At 40.5% G+C, this 17,568-nt stretch overlaps 1 protein-coding gene across 8 annotated transcripts in view; it reads left to right on the top strand.

Annotated features, from left to right (window-relative positions):
• fat1a (FAT atypical cadherin 1a) overlaps nt 1-17,568 on the top strand; it is a 185,649-nt gene that overhangs the window by 93,795 nt on the left and 74,286 nt on the right. For all 8 annotated transcript variants that reach the window (XM_078397687.1, XM_078397679.1, XM_078397661.1 and 5 more), the window contains exons 4-5: nt 5,383-5,444; nt 15,522-15,851. In XM_078397687.1, the coding sequence (XP_078253813.1) occupies nt 5,383-5,444; nt 15,522-15,851 (392 nt within the window). The remainder of the gene's footprint in view (nt 1-5,382; nt 5,445-15,521; nt 15,852-17,568) is intronic.

Genomic DNA, 17,568 nt, shown 5'->3' with positions numbered 1-17,568 from the left:
TAATGTGTGTCGGATAGTGTAAGTGTGCGGGGCTTGCTGGTCAGTGGAGACTCGGTGGGCCGAAGGGCCTGTTTCCGTGCTGTGTCTCTAAACTAAACTGAACTAAAAATTATAATCCTCTCATGCTAGATCGCAGTCCAAATTCCAATTTGAATGATGCCCAACAATTTTGATATTTTACATATTGGATTACTCATTTAACTGGCTAACTATTTTACTTAATTGTTTTAATTTGCAATATAGTTGATGTAATTTTTCGCCCTTCCTGGTGCTACCAGCGTGGCTTAGCATGGTGTAATGTTCTGGATTTGGCTTACAGGCAGTTCTGCTACAATGGGTGCTTTCATGATGTGAATTGGATATAACACCATTGATAAACGAGGGAACAGTTTTTGTGTTGTACAGGCTGAATTGGTTGGAATGTGTTCTACAGGGAACTAGAAACCAACTAAAAGTTTGTTTGGAAATTGACAAGCAGAAAAGTAAACTCTTTTGGCAAAATAACAGTAGGGAAAAATCCAGCAGCCGCTTGTAATGATCTCCAAGGGCACTGAACTCTGAAGAAGGGTCTCGACCAAAAACGCATCTATTCCTTTTCTCCACAGATGGTGCATGACTCGCTGAGTTACTCCGGCTTTTTGTGTCTATCTTCGGTGTAAACCAGCATCTGCAGTTCCTTCCTGCACAATCATTATCAAGTCCATCTTCTCTTGATATCCCTTACAGCTCATCCTAAAACATTTGCATCACCCTTGTTGCTGCCCTGTACAAGCTTTCTGATACCTCTGAAGTGCAGTGACCAAAATTGATTAGAAATTCTCCAATAATTCCTTGGTATAACATTTGTGGAGTTAATGCTTTGCTATTTTGGCAGTGTAGTCAATTTTATATTTCTTATTTTACAACTGGTTTTCAGCATGATCCTGACAATGAAAATAATTACTCTAATTTTGCTTCCAGTTTTTTTTACCTTGCTGCTCATTATTTTCTTTAGTGCAGTTGTCAGAATTAAATTTAATTCCATAACTTGCCAAAACCTTCAGAAATCTGTTAACTGCATCTGCTGCATCGAAACTTCATATTTACATTGTTTTGCACACATCCTCTTTGATTACTGGAGTTTACCCTCATTACTGGAATTGTCAATCACAGGGCAAACCGTGCGTAAACAGGCTTGTGAATGGCAGACCACCATCATGTACCTATAGTGTAAGAAAATAACTGCAGATGCTGGTACAAATTGAAGGTATTCACAAAATGCTGGAGTAACTCAGCCGGTCAGGCAGCATCTCAGGAGAGAAGGAATGGGCGATGTTTCGGGTCGAGACCCTTCTTCAGACCATTGTGTACCTCATTCTCGCCAACCTTTTTAATCCTGCATTTTAGGAGATGGAGATCTTTTCTGCAGTGCCTTGTGTAGTTGACACCTTAACTACAGTTTTTTTCATAGACACACATGTTTCACTGCTTTTGTTTTAGCAGCCGGTTCATTTAATGAAATGCTGCCTCTCAGGAAGCTTAAAAATCAGCTATATTCTGGAATATGTTGTGTGGCTGGTTTTGGGTTAATATAAATGCATAAAGAGTTTTGTTTTTTTAACTGAATAAATACACATTTGCTGCATACTGCTGCAATGAACATGGGAGGGAGAGAGAGCAAATATTAATTCAATTCATGCAGAACCTAACAACAGGGGAAGAATTATTTTTCAAGATGCTTAATTCCACCAGCATTCAATTAATCTTCAAAAATTATAACTATTTTCAGAAGTCATTACGGTAGTCATCTATTTGTAAACATGCCATTAAAAAGGGAGCGTTTTGTATTTCTTTCCCATTAAAAAAAATGATTCTGGTTTTCCACCATTAATTTTCTTCTGAAAACAAATTTGTGTCACCAATGTTCCCCAAAATGGGCCCCTCGTCAGCCCAGACTGTCTAGTGCCTTATTTTAATTTGCATCAGTGGAATGTGAAGCCATGGATTAATAGTTGCTAACAAGTGCCAGTGTCTTTCATTCAGCATAATTACAATGTGCATGAATTCGCACATAATAGAACTAGACACATAGTTTAATGGTTTTGGATGTATAGCTTTAAACAGCTTTAGAAGCTGATGTTTGTTTGTTATTGATTTTAAAGTATAATAAATGATTACATTGCATTGAAACAGTGTTACCAAGCAATACAGCAAACAGCTGCACTATAGACGGTGAATTTGTGAATTTTTAATCTAATATTAAAATAACCACCCACAGAATAGGATGCTTGTGAAGAGGACTTGGTCTCCAAGTGTGACAGCTATTTTCAGACATATCTGGACAAACTTATTTAAAATACTTTTGTGCTGTTTTACATAGTTTTAATTATGCAATCTGTTTGCACATCTGATGCATCCAAATACATGAAAAGGCAAACTGTACTGTTTTCTGATGGTTCATCTGCAAAGATTTTGTGTTTTATGCAAAGTATTTGAATTGTGAAGACCAGCATAAAAGTAAATTGCATAAAATTAGCATTTAATATGTCACTGGAAGAGGTTCCGTCCTTGAGTTTTATTCTGAATGTTTTTGTCTAAGTCAGAATGGCAACAGACTTATCCGTCTGCTATTTTAGTCATTTGGTTAAATTATACCTTGATATCTGCGTATGAGCAGAGCGTAAAGAATCTTAGTGAACGGTTTAAATTTTTTACGTATTTGCCATTTGCGCTGAAACGACCGTTTATTCTGTCTTTGCTGCTGCTGGATACTGCCCTCAACAATCATTTGCTTTGACAATGGAATATCACAAGCACTAATGACCTATTTGAAAATGTTGGCCTCTACATCAGGGGTGTCAAACTCATTTTAGGTCACGGGCCGGAATGTGCAAAATGCAACTTCATGCGGGCCGCATCAGTTGTGCACGCCCCACAGTTTTCGTTGCCTTTTCATCCTGCTCTCATGTGTCTCAGTCTCTGCTTTAACTACAAAGTGTTTCACTTTATGAATTTAGTTTCTTATGAAGAATATTGCCTAGCAAGCATTACTTTTATGATTGGTATCTAGGCCCTAGATAGAATGGATGTGGAAATAATGTTTCCAGTAATAGGGGAGTCTAGGTCACAGCATCAGAATAAAAGGTCATACATTCAAAATGGTGATGAGGAGGAATGGGTGGTGAATCTGTGGAATTCATTGCTACAGACAGTGATGGAAGCCAAGACATTGGGTATTTTTGAGGCAGAGATTGATAGGTCTAGATTAGGTTACAGGGAGAAAGAAGACAATAGAATGTGGTTGAGAGAGAAAATAGATCAGCCATGGTTGAATGGCAAAATAGACTTGATGGGCTAAATGGCCTGATTCTGTTCCTCTGAATTATAGTCTTCCTACAGTGTTTATGTTTTGCCCACAATGGGCTGGCTGGGTGAACAGCCAAACAGCAGCTACCTGGCATGGTGAAAGATGGTCTGTCCATCATCTCACATGAAGGCCCCACTCCCCATCCTTCTCATGTCTTTCTTCCTTCCCCTCACATCCTCTCTCCTCACCTGTCATGTCCTTTTCTACCCTCACCTTCTCCCTCACTTGCCCTCTCCCTTTCCTCCGCCTATCCCTTCTCTCATCCCCACTTCCTTCCTTCCAACTACTCCCCCACTACCCTCCCTTACTTCATCCGCTCTCTTTCCTTACCTGGTCCCTAAATCCCCTACCTTCCCTCATCCCTAAACACCATTCCTTCTCTCATCTGCTCCCTTCCTCACCCCCTCCCTCCCTACTTCCTTTCTTTACCACCTACTCCCCCACTACCCTCCCTCGACACCCTCTCTTCCCTTCCTCATCCCTAAAAACCCTCCATTCCCTCATCTGCTTCCCCTCCCCTTTTTTTTACCACCACCTTCTCCTTTCTCTTCCCTATTCTCGCATAACTACCTGCACGTCTTCACACCCCACCTAACCTTAACCCCAAACCCAGAGCCCCCACCTGGAGAGCAGCTCAGATTTTGGATCGCTGGCTGTGGCCCCATTCACAGTGCGGCGACTTCCCACCAGCCTCTATTCACGCACTCACCAGGGTCTCAGGTACATGGTGGCGGTCTCTGTGGCGGCAGCCCAGGCACTTCCCGGTGTCCACAACGCTGAGACTCCCCACCTTCCCCAGCGCCGGCCCCTTCCCGCCCGCGTCACCGCATGGCCAGAAATGGCGGGAGCTTCCACTCGCCCCCGGGAGCTGGAGAGTGGGGAGGTGACAGCTGCAGATCCGACTTGCATTTTCTTTCTGTGCAAAATCCATATTTCCTGCGAGTTTAAGCGGACAAGTAGCTCACTCTCTGTGTATAATCTAACAGCGCATTTCTTTTTGCCAAATCATCCCGCGGGCCGGATTGGACCCCTTCGCGGGCCGGATGCGGACCGCGGGTTGGTAGTTTGACACCCCTGCTCTACATCGCGTCTGTATGAAAATGAAGGAGTTTGTGAACTGGATAACATGTCTCAGTTGTACATATCTCAGTTGTACATCAAAATTAACACATAAGAATAATCGTAAGAGTAACAGATTGCTCTTCAAAACAATTCTGGAAAAATGTAGCACCGTAATTTTAGAAAAACATTACTTTTATTCTCAATACATACTTGGTATCATGGGTAAATGCAATGTTTATCATCCATTTCTAATTGCTCTTGAAGTGGGGAATGTTTGGCCAGTTCAGAAAGCAGTTGAATTAACCACATTGTTCAGTTCTGAAGCAAACATTGGACAGATGCTAGAAGGACCGCAATTTCTTTAAAATACATTAGTAATCCAGTTGTGTACATTGGACAACCCAGCAGTTTTGTGGGCACCATTACAGAATCTACATTTTTATTTCATTATTTGAATTTAAACCCTTGTGCTTCCAGATGAATAGTCTAGGCCACTCGATACTGACTGGTCTGGTAATGTTACCTGTGTGACATTGTATCTCACTTTATGTACTGATGTTCAGCAGATTAATTTTAACAATACTCTTGGCATGATATTTCTGGCCGGTAGCCTTGACTACCAAAAATGTAATGTGTGCACTGCTTATAATTTCACACCAACACAAAATGAGAAAATGTTTTGGAAGCATTGCTAACAATTCAGTGCATAAACTGAATGCTGGCATGAATGAAGTATATCATGGCATTATTGGTGATTAAAGCAACTTAATCATAGCACATTATGCTGTTGAATATTGTGTTAATGTGCCTTTTCAGCAGTATTATTGAATTATTTCTCAATAGAAATCTCACATTAAAATATCAAATTCATCTATTTTATTAATCTTTCGAATAAGTTATCATGAACATTAATATTTGGGATTTCATATTTTACTTTTTTAGAGATTTTATAATAAATTTGTTTGGGTTTGCAGGATTGATTACAACAACGTCACGGAAACTAGACCGGGAGCAACAAGCAGAACACATCCTTGAGGTGGGAAGAGTTTATTTGCATTCAATTCTTTCAAAAACACAAATGATTATGTTTATTATTGGTCTTATTAAAGTAAAAGAAAATGGCCTCAGATAACATTGTTGCTGAAATATAATGTGGTTTATAGAGATAAGATTTTGCATCTTCATCTTTAAATATCTTTTCTTGGATATTGCCACCTCAGAAGGCAGTGGAGGCCAATTCTCTGAATGCATTCAAGAGAGAGCTAGATAGAGCTCTTAAGGATAGCGGAGTCAGGGGGTATGGGGAGAAGGCAGGAACGGGGTACTGATTGAGAATGATCAGCCATGATCACATTGAATGGCGGTGCTGGCTCGAATGGCCTCCTCCTGCATCTATTGATATAGCGCAAGGGAACCCTGTGTTCTGTGTCAGCACCATGAACCCCCTGTTTAGCATTAATTAGACAGTGCTGATGGCTAATCCATCGTGGATTTGTGAAAGGAACTTCAATGAGGATCCCTTTCCTGGAGTGAAGACTTAAGAAATCTTCTCAATTGCTTGCAGCATGTTTGCTTCAAGTAGGGGTATTGAAACTGCTGAGAAATAAATGCCATGAAGAATCCTTGTGGGAAATATCATCTGAATTTGTTATGTGGAAGCAAATATTCATTAGTAATAAATAATTTAAATTGTGATCTGTGTTAAATATTCTTCCAGAACTTACCGTGACCAATATTTTTATTAACTCTCACCTTCCTTCTCCTGCCTTGCAAGTCCTCTTATGCCCATCCTGGTGTGAAGAGTCATTTGGGATTATTGTGGGCTATGTATGAATGACATATAAAGTCAGCAGTTGGCTGAAAAAAAGATGCAAAGTGCTCGAGTAACTCAACGGGTCAGGCAGCATCCCTGAAGAACATGGATAGACAAGATTTTGGTTTATCTCATTAATAGTGTCCAATTGACATTTGACATAATTCTTATAGCTGGCTTAAAAATTACTATGTAACTATCATATGGAGCTTATTTTATTTTCTGTTCAACTAATACGGGCGTTGGCATGTGTGTGGTGTGCTTAAAAACCTGTTTCTGTGTATGACTATGACTCGTACCCGATGTTCTGCTTGGATTCAAAATATTCAGTTTATAGACTAATTTCTGACCAGAACTGTTAGTCGTGGTCTATATCCTGCTATTTCCAGCAATGGATGTTGGAACAGAATGTCAGAAGAAGCAGTTGATACTTTGCCAATTATATCCAGTAAAAGGTGGATAAACAATAGATAGAATTGACATCGATAGTTACAACCAAAGATAATCGAGCACTCTGCAGGATACAAAGGTTACTTTACTCCTGGGATCGATTCTGTAATTGTCGTTTTGGGCTTTGTGAACTGAAGGTTAATGGTGTGGAATTTTGCCTCATTGCTTTTATTGGATAGGTGAAAATTTTGCAAAGCTAGTTTGGACGCAATCCAATAGGTCAGGGGTGGCCAAACTTGCTTAATGTAAGAGCCATATACGATAAAGTTCAGATGTTTGAGAGCCGCAAGACATGAACAAAAGAGCCGCAAGACATGAACTTAAATATTTTTACTAACCATGAACATTAAACTTACGTTTTATTCCAATGGGGTCTCAATTCATACCCAGTAAATAATTATAAAGCTTGAATTTTTTTCTTATTTACCTTTTATATTAACTGTGATGAAAAAAGGAGCTCAGCCAACATATTTCCACGAGCCGCATATTAAAGGTCAAAGAGCCGCATGTAGCTCGCGAGCCGCGGTTTGGCCACCCCTGCTATAGGTAGTTGGTGCTATGAAAGTTTTTATGCTGAAGCGGCCTGTTCCTGCTCGGGACAATTGTTTGGGACATGGCTAACCTTCAGCATTCTGTTTGTGGTTGACTGGTGTTGCTGTATGACTGAGCCCTATTTTTAGTGACAGTGCAACTGAAGCTATCTTTCCAGGAATCAACTTAGAGTAGTTGAATACTCGCTCAAGTAGAGCGTTAAGTAAAGCGTTAAGTTCATTAAATATACTAATCGGGATCCAATAATGCATTTAATTTAGTTTAGAGATACAGCATGGAAACACCAAATCCATGCCATCCACCAATCTGTAAACTAATTCTAGCCTACACACTAGGGAGAATTTACAAAACCTACAAACCTGCACGTCTTTAGAATGGGGGAGGAAACAGGAACACTGAAGAAAACGCACAGGGTCACAGGGAGAATGTACAAACTTCTTACAGAAAGCACCCTGGTCAGGGTTGAACCTGTGTCTGGCACTGTATGACAGCAGCTCTACCGCTGCACCACTGTGCTGCCCTAAAGAATTGGGGTTCCTGTTGCCATTTTATTCCAGCAGTTGGCCATTTGCTTTAAGCAGTTTCCCCTCCAGAACAACAGCAGGGAATATCCCTTTCAGGAGTAGCTTCTGGCCTCCACAGTAATAATCTGGGCCGTGGCCACAAGACCCCGCACATGTATTCCCTGCCACTTCTCTTGCCCATCGCCATCCCCCCAATCTGATGTCGTAAACTTTCATAAGCTGTAGACTGTCTCATGCTACATGGGTGCCCAATGGGGACCCAGGGTGGAGAGAGGTTTTGGTGGAGGTGGAAGTTATTTTCCCCTTCCAACAATAGACACTCCTTGCACAATGAGTTCCAGTGCACAAACTGAATGAATTGTCCCGCTGACACTGTAGAACAGTCAGCTAGCTGCGGGTGCCTGGTTGAAATCTGTGCTGCGATTAATACAATCTACCCAGTTGTGTTTTGTTTATGAGAGACATACTGTCACAAGACTTCTGCTGAACTTTCATTAATTGTATTATTTTAAGGGTGCAACTACCGTGCTGTATTGGGGAAAGCAGCTTCTGTTTGACAATGATAAATGTTTATTTTGCTGCCCTGCAGTTGTTGGCTGAGGGCGCTGTGTGTTTTGTTTGAAAGACTCACTTCAAGCAGCAAACAATTGATAGAATGCATTACAACGATTTGGATACTTATGCAATTGATGTGATTCTTAAACATCTCACGTTTGATTTGTGACTTGGTGCTTCAGACAAACATTTATAACACTGCAAGGAAACGTTAAGACTGTATCGCTCTAATTATCCATTTGCTAGCTTAGGGAGTGAATTCAGGCCACCATAAAAATGTGCATGATGAGACAACAAATTAATTTATCTACATTGAGCATGTTTTCTTTGGCTTTAAATGACCAGGCTTCCATGCATGAGTAATAATTAAGATCACTCATTACAGTAGCACAGCATACGTCTTCCAGAGCTCGGGGCGATAGATCAGATTACTGTGTTCAGGTCTCTTTACTTTGGTATGTAGAGCTTAGGCAGGTGTTCAAAACATGTCTGGATGGATAATATTTTCATACATTTTTCAGAAATTGAGTGTTGAGATATAAATTAGATTTTGAACAAAAGATCTCTTATTTTTAACTATTAGCTCAACCTCACTGAATTGTTATTGGAATCCTTTCTGGCGAGTGTTGTTAATCATACGAAGTGTGATTCGTATAAGTGTGAGTCATATAAACAGTCTCTTTGTCCCACAGGATGTATGCTGACCATTAAGCCTCATTTGTACTAATTCTACATTTTGTTCTCCCCAAAATCCATTCAACTCCCCCAAAATGCTTCACCCACCTACACACTTAGAAAAATCTAAAGTAGCCAATCAGCCTACTAGCCAGAATGACATTGGCATAGAAGATAGAACAGTACAGCACAAGAACAGCCCTTCGGCCCACAATGTCTGTGCCAAACATGATGCCAAGGCCATCTCTTTTCGACCGGCACACAATCCATATCCCTCCACTTCCTGCATATCCATATGCCTCTTCAAAAATCTCTTAAATGTCACTTTTATATGCTTCAGCCACCACCCCCAACAGCAAGCTCTATGCACTCATCACCTTCTGAGGAAAAAAATAACGCCCTGCACATTTCCTTTTAAACTTTGCCTCTCTCGCTTTAAAGCTATGCCCTCTGCTATTTAGTTTTAACATCCTGAGAAAAGGATTCTGTCTACCCTATCTATGCCTATCAGTATTTTATATACTTCTAATAGGATTCCCCATAAACTCAGGCATTCCAGAGAAAACAATCAAAGTCTGTCCAGCTGTTACATATAGCTAACACCCCCCACTCTAGGTATCATTTTGGCATGTGGAAAGGAAACCAGTGTACCTGGTCGATACCCGTGTGATCATGTAAACTGCACGCAGACAAAAACAAGGGGTCAGGATGGTACATAGAGGACTGGAGTTATGAGGCAGCAGCTCTCCTAGGCTGTGCCACCGTGTGGTTGCAGCCATTTTAATTAAAACGAGATTGGTTATGCCGAGATAGCGAAGCCTAATTCCAACTCAATCCCCTCGTCCTGGCACAATGTGGGAACATAGACGTCATAACGCAGTGTAACATTTCCTCCGAGATACAAGGAATCATGGCAGTGCCATCAATCCAAGCACAAGCACCTCTTGGATTTCATCGTCACCCATGAGGGACTGCAAGCCAAGACAGGCACTGACGACTGTAAAATCAATTATCCTCTAATTTGTGGGCGGCACAGTGGCGCAGCGGTAGAACTGCTGCCTCACAGTGCCAGAGACCTGAGTTCATTCCCAAGTATGGGTACTGTCTGTGCGGAGTTTGTGCGTTCTCCCTGTGACGGCATGGGTTTTCTCTGGGTGCTCCGGTTTCCTCTCACATTCCAAAGACGTGCAGATTTGTAAGTTAATTGGCTACTGTAAATTGCCTCTAATGTGTAGGTCATAGATCTTGTGTACAGGTGATCGATGGTCGGTGTGGAACCGGTGGGCTGAAGGGCCTATTCCAAACTGTATCTCTAAGCTCTATTCTGGAGTCATGTCGTTCAACCATTCCTAAAAGGAAAGCAGTGGATATTTTTAAGGCAGAGATAGATAGATTCTTGATTAGTACAGATGTCAGAGGTTATGAGGAGAAGGCAGAATGGGGTTAGGAGGGAGAGATAGATCAGCCATGATTGAATGGCAGAGTAGACTTGGTGGGCCGAATGGCCTAATTCTACTCCTATCACTTGCGACCTTATGACCATATAAGCACCATAGATATGTAGCCATGAACAATTCAATGTCAACAGATTCAAGGGCACCCCCTCCCAAGCTTACTGTCTGCTTTTTTGCAAAGATGCATTTGTGTCCATGTTTTCAGGGGGAGAGAGAGAACATGCACTGTCTACGGGCATTCTGAGGTGTTCTTGAACTGGTGGGCACCGCAGTAGCTGGAGTGCACACTGGCAGTTATATTATGTTGTTGGACAATCATGTTATAATCTGATGGTATAATATGTGCATTGATATTTTGATTGTAAAAAATGTTAGAAAAAAATTAAACAGGCTTTAAACAAAAAAAAGAGACAGCTGACAACTCCAGTCAACAGGAGTTGCAGAGTCCACCACACCTTTAAATCAACCATAATTAGTAATGACCGGCAGTTGTATGGTTTCTGTGCCTGAAGACATTAAGACTGGATGGATGAAATGGCCAGATCCAACAGTTAATTAATTGGAAATGTAAAGCTTGTTGAGACTGAAAACGATTGAAAATCTCAAGGGAGGAAGAATCGTAGGTTGACAAGTATCTGACGGCTAAAGTTCAACAAAGACCTCTTGATCTGAAGAACAGATTGTGGTTGTAAAGAGTGCAGGAAATAAAACAGCCTATAAATATGACGTGTGGACTCTTCAACCACAAACATCTAAGTTTGATAGAGCAAGAACAGGCGAAGCCTCGTCAAGGACTGAGAGGCAGTCAGCAACCACGGGAAGAAGCACTTTGAAGAACTCAAGCAAGATTCTTGTCTTCAGCACGAATATCCTTGATGCCATCGCATAGCATGTTATTCGCTACAGTTTCAGTACTCAGTCGGATCAGCAAGAGATTGAAAAGGCAGTTCCCCAGCTGAAAAAACAAACAAGGCATAATCCCATCTGAAGTTTTAAAGCATTGGGGAGAAGTTGTTTCAACGTGAATTCATAACCTCTGCCCTTGTCTAGGATAATGAGAATATGCCCAGGCATCTGAGGGACCACAGTCATGGCGATTTTCAACAGAAATGTCTAATTATGATAATTATAGAGGAATCTCCTTGCAGTCTGTCATGGGAAAAGTTATTACCATGATCTTCCAAAACCATCGACTTCCACTGGGTAATGAACTGATCCCAGAGTCGTAATGTGGTTTCCGTGTATCGTGAGGTACAATGGAGATGATCTTCGTCATATGACAATTTCATGAAAAGTGTAGGGAGTAGCAATCGTGTCTGTCCATAGTCTTTCTTGATCTCAATATAGACTTCGAGATCAGTGACTAAAGATAATCTTTCTCAATTTGGCTGTCATTAGAAATCTGTTATCGTTTAACGTCACCCATTCCTTCCCTTCAGAGATGCTGCATGTCCCGCTGACTTAGCCCTGCATTTTGTATCCATTTTTGTTATCATTCAATGTCTGTTGCATGATGGCTGGGATCTCGACCACAAACCCAATCCGATTACAGACTTGGTTCAAGCAAGGCTCTCATCATCCTGTCAATCTTCCTTGCTTTCAATGGATTTCATACATATGTAACCAGGTTCAAATTACAGTTGTTTTAAGGGGACGCATTAGCCCATTGCCTGATAGAACTCTTTCACCTGTAATACTGATGCACAATTAAACGAATGACATTAAACATAACATTTTAGTTACAGAGCAACAGAATCATGTGTGAAATGTTACATTTAAATATAACTTTGAACCAATTTGAATTTTATCAGCACTTAGCAGCAAGGTGGTTTGGTATTAGCAGGAGTTATAAAATAAGAAGCATATTTAAATGCCCATTGACTGTAGCAAGTATAGTTGTTTGCCTTTGTTTAATGACTGTAAACAGTTATAAAGATAGTGGCAAAGAAAAGTTTCCATTTGTGAAGCGCTTTTAATGTGGCAACGAATTCCACGCTGCTTCACAGGGGTTTTTTCAGATAAAGTAATGCCAAGTTTCACAAGAAGAAATTAACTAATTCCCGATTAAAGTAGCATAAGTGAGTTTTAGCAGTATATGAGCAGATAGCATGGGTTTAGCCAGACTTTGTGGTCAAAAGAGGCCACCTAAGTTTAGAGTTTAGAGATACAACATAGAAACAGGCCCTTCAGCCCACCGAATCCACGCTGATCATCAATCACCTGTACACTTATGTTATCCCACATTCGCATCCTAAATATTAAGTGCACTTTACAGAAACCATTTATCCTACAAACCTATACATCTTTGGTGCATGAGAGGAAGCCATAGCACCTGGGGGAAACCCAAGCGGTCCCAGGAAAAAATATACAAACCTCACATAGACAGCACCCATAGGCAGTATCAAACACGGGTCACTGGTGCTATACGACAACATCTTCGTGACTGTATGTGGTTCAAAGCTTATCCGAGGATGAGGTCTGATATTAAGATTGTTGAGGAAAGTTTAATCTGACTGAGTTTCTGGGTGAGAGATGTAATTGATACAGGGACACCCAATGCCTGCCCACTGAGTTACTCCAGCTTTTTGTGATACCTTCGATTTGTGCCAGCATCTGCAGCTATTTTCCTACACACATTGTCAGAGAATTTTGTTGAAGTTGGCACATGACTGAGAAATGGCAGAGGTTCAAGGAGAGATCTTCCATGACGTTTTGTGGCAGTGGTCTGGAGCAGTGCAGGAGGAGAAGCCATTTCTCTTGGCTAGACTGAATCCATAGGGATGAACACCAGGCAAATGTGGCCCCATCCTGCTGCTCGACAATGAATAGATAAATAATAATGTTGTATTGTTCTAGATTCTGATTGCTTCATATGATATGCTCATGCATCTGTTTTTTGCGTTTCGGTTTCAGTAAAAACAAATGGAATATGTGGATTGTGGGGATATGGAGAAGGATTATTGTACAGGAAGAATTAAAGCCCTTTCAGTGCAATTTAGAACAGTGCACAGATGCCTCTGTGTCTGGGAATGAATAAAATTACATTTTTGGAGCTCCTTGGTATTTCGCAGTGCAGACACCACAGAAGCTGTTGACAGTTGAATTAAATCTGTATAGCCTGATCTTGGAAATGTTCCACTCAACTCGCATCAGATCAAAGAAATTGACAATTTAAAACAGAATCTGAAGCTGTTGTTGCTATCAATGAAAATGGAAAATACTCATCCATCAGAATCCAAAAGGAGACATTTTCCATGCAGCAAAGACTCTTGTTTGTCTGTCTTCATTCAGCTGCTGCTAAATCATTTTGTATCAAATCGTGATGTTCTTGATTTTCTATATTCTTCACATTTTCAATTATATTCTTCACATTTCACATTTTCTATATTCGTCACATTCTCATAATTATCATTACTTGAACAAAATTTTCTGATGGAAAAAGTTACTGTTTATTCCCCTAGTTTTATTGGTAGACATGAACTTTGTGTAAGGGTTTGTCTGAAATCACTTAACATGCCATTTAATTATTACTCATTTATGCCACAGAGTTCACTCATAGCAATTCTTTTACAATAAGATTTCAATATACTTGTTTTATGGTCTGAATTTCTGGCAGACACCCAAAGCAGCTGCCTTTTGATACAAGAAATTCAAGCTTTTGCTAATCTCACTGAAGGAAAAATCACATTGTAATCACGGAGTGACATTTAATAGTTTTTTCATAAAAATATTGAGAACAAGATTTTTTCCTCTTCACCTGCAGTTGATAAAATGAGGGTTTTCACATGATGAACAATAGATGGCGGCTAGGCGGAACACACAACATTTGATACCAGGGAGAAAGACAACCCCCATTTGTGGTTGGGCCATTATTTTAATTTGCCCACATGCATGAAGTGCTAATGGACAGCTCACTTGTAGTCTGCGGAAAATCCATTTGGCATTTCATAATTGAAATAGGAAGGGAAATAGTCCCTGGAAAAATCAGAGGGACCAAAGTTAATGCAGGTCTTGAAGAATTAGACAATAGACAATAGGTGCAGGAGTAGGCCATTCGGCCCTTCGAGCCAGCACCGCCATTCAATGTGATCATGGCTGATCATTCTCAATCAGTACCCCGTTCCTGCTTTCTCCCCATACCCCCTGACTCCGCTATGCTTAAGAGTTCTATCTAGCTTCAAGATACGGTTCAAATCTGTCTTTCTGTTGATTGGTTAGCACGCAACAAAAGCTTTGCACTGTACCTTGGTAAACGTGACAATAAGCTAAACTAAAACTAAACTAAACAAATCAAACGTTTAATATTTGGCAAGCATGGTAATTATTACTATCTGTTGGTATATTTGCATCTTTTTACTGATTTTATTATGCTTATCATAAATCACTTATTAATATTTTATCTCGCATCACCAGCAATGTTCCCAGCCCTGCAATGGTAAGGTCTAATACTATTCAGAGGTCATTTTAAATATGTTTAGTCACATACATCTGTTACTTCACCAATAGAGGTAATTGTTCCCCATCAAACTATCCTCTCATGGATAAAACCCAAGTGGGTTTTTTTTATGGTGAGGATGGTTGCCTGTGGCATGGCTGTACACTGAGGCGGCTCTAACATATTTCAATTTGGAACTCATTAAAGTTTGGATCCAATCTGTTTGCTTAATATGCTACACAAATCCATGCTGTACAACTCTGACGCTATGCAAAACTGGAAATGATTGTTGGGCCCCATTTCATGCCACTTTTTTCCTGCTGACAAATTTAAGCAATTGCACAATTACCGTAAAAAAAGCTAAAAAGCAAGTTTTCTGTGCCTTGTAAACTATAGTGTCTATTCTTGATATTCCATTCTCCTTCTCCAAGTTTCTTCTAATGTACAGATGCTGATTATTGCCGCAGGTGCATTGAAAACAGTGATTTTAGATTGTTTTTAGTAAAGCAAAATTAAACTGTTCTTTTTCACCTGGGAGTAACTAATTTTACTTTAACATATTTTCCCTCTTTTATTTTGAACATATTAGATTTGGGTACAAAACTGATTATTCAAGATGCATTTCATGAATCTGTTGTTTCTTTTGTTTTAACAGGTTACAATTACTGACAATGACAGTCATCCAAAATCCGCTGTTGCTAGAGTTATCGTGAAAGTTTTGGATGAAAATGACAATAAACCTCAGTTCTTGCAGAGGGTTTATAAAATTAAACTACCAGAGAGGATAAAACCAGATCGGGAGAAATCCATTAAGCGGGAACCCATTTTCAGAGTCATTGCAGCAGATAAAGACGAAGGCCCAAATGCTGAAATGTCTTACAGCATTCAAGAGGGAGATGAACAGGGCAAGTTTTTCATTGAACCTAAAACTGGCGTTGTCTCATCCAAAAAGTTTTCTGCAGCAGGAGAATACGATATTCTTACAGTGAGTATATCTTGTGTGTATATATATAAAACACAAGCTCATAAATTCAGGTATTTCTTATGCATGAAGAAGCAGAAGTGCCAAGGTCCTCCTTTGATTGAACACTGAACAATTCTTGTTTCCCTGAATATTGCATTAAGCATTATCTCTGAACATTCATTTAAAAGGAAAGAGAAAGGAGTGCGAGTTTGCGATGTTGCGCGTGTCCAAATGGATTAACAGATTCAGGACAAAGACAAAGATAGAACATAGAACAGTACAATACAAGAACAGGCCCTTTGGTCTACAATGTCTGTGCTGAACATGTACCAAAACCAACTCTTATCTGCCTGCATATAATCCATACCCTCCATTCTGTGCATATCCAGATGCTTATCCAAAAGCACTTAAAAGCCATATCTGCTCCCACCACCACCATCCCTGGCAGACCATTCCAGGCACCCACCACCCTCTGTAACAAAACATGCCCCACTGATCTCCTTTAAACTTTCCCTTTCTGACCTAAAAGCTATGCCCTCTTCTTTAACATTTCCCCCTTGTGGGGAGGAAAAAGGTTCTGACTGCTTGCCTGTGCCTCTCATAATTTTATATACTTCTTTCAAGTTCCTCCTTAACTTCTGTCGCTCCAGATAAAAAGCAAACCATGGTTGTCCATTTTTCTTTTGGCCAACGTCCTTTAATCCAGGTATTTCTCTTCGGCACTCTCATCAAAGCCTGCACATCCTTTCTGTAATGGGGTGACCAGAGCTTCATACAATATTACAAATATTACAAATATTACAAAATTCTATAAAACTGCAGAATTACTTCCTGATAATATCGGGAATTGCACACAACCATTCCCATGGCTCCCTTTGGGGACTGATTTTGGGCACTTCATTTACACACTTGCTGTGCAGTTTTTCATTTCTGTATCCTTGTATAAAAGGAAGAAAAGAGAGGCTATCATTCAAGCATCTTCACCCTCTTTGTGATTGGAGCTGGAGATTAGATTATTTGCAGTCCTGCTTGACCACAAGAAAAAGTTGGGTTCTGTACCTCACTTTTAAGGACCTTTTGGTGCACGCAGGCTTAAGGGCCCTTGAAAATGGAGGAGGAGACGGCTGCAACGAGACTTTGTGGCCAGCTGCAGCTGGGACTGTAAAATGGCGCCAATGGCACCTCTTGTATATGGACTGGATGGGCTGCTCTGAACATTCTGCACTAACTGGGGCGATTGTGTTTATGTACAGGGTTAGTCTTGCGAATCTGTATGCAAAAAATGTTATCCACTGTACCTGGTACACGTGACAAAAAAAACCCATTGACCATTAAAAGTGAGTTTATGAAACATAACCTTTTCTCCAGCTCACTTTTAAGGGGCCCTTGGGGACCAGTTAAACTGGTGACCAGTTCCTCTACCTGCAGCAGCCAACCCATGAGCAGTGAAGAGGCTTTAGCTGACAAATACTGATGCTCTGCCTCCAGTTTGCCTAACGTTTTGTAGTTAAATGCCCATTCGGGGAGATTTAAAAGCTGAAATATATTTAAGTAATTCAATAAAAGGAAACATTTTAAAATAAAGAAAAATAAACCATTTCTGTCAAGGCCAGCAACCACATTCAAATGAGGTGAAGGCGATGGTTAAGTCATCAACTGGGCTGTCCATTGGGTACATATGTGCGCTGTCCCAGGCTCCATGCTGAGTCCAGAGGTGGAACAGGAAGTTAGAGCCACC

The sequence above is a fragment of the Rhinoraja longicauda genome, chromosome 1 (genome assembly GCF_053455715.1).
Source record: "Rhinoraja longicauda isolate Sanriku21f chromosome 1, sRhiLon1.1, whole genome shotgun sequence".
In the NCBI taxonomy this organism is placed as follows: Eukaryota; Metazoa; Chordata; class Chondrichthyes; order Rajiformes; family Arhynchobatidae; genus Rhinoraja; species Rhinoraja longicauda.
Note: the sequence above shows the minus strand (reverse complement) of the source record. Positions and strands in the feature narration are given on the sequence as shown.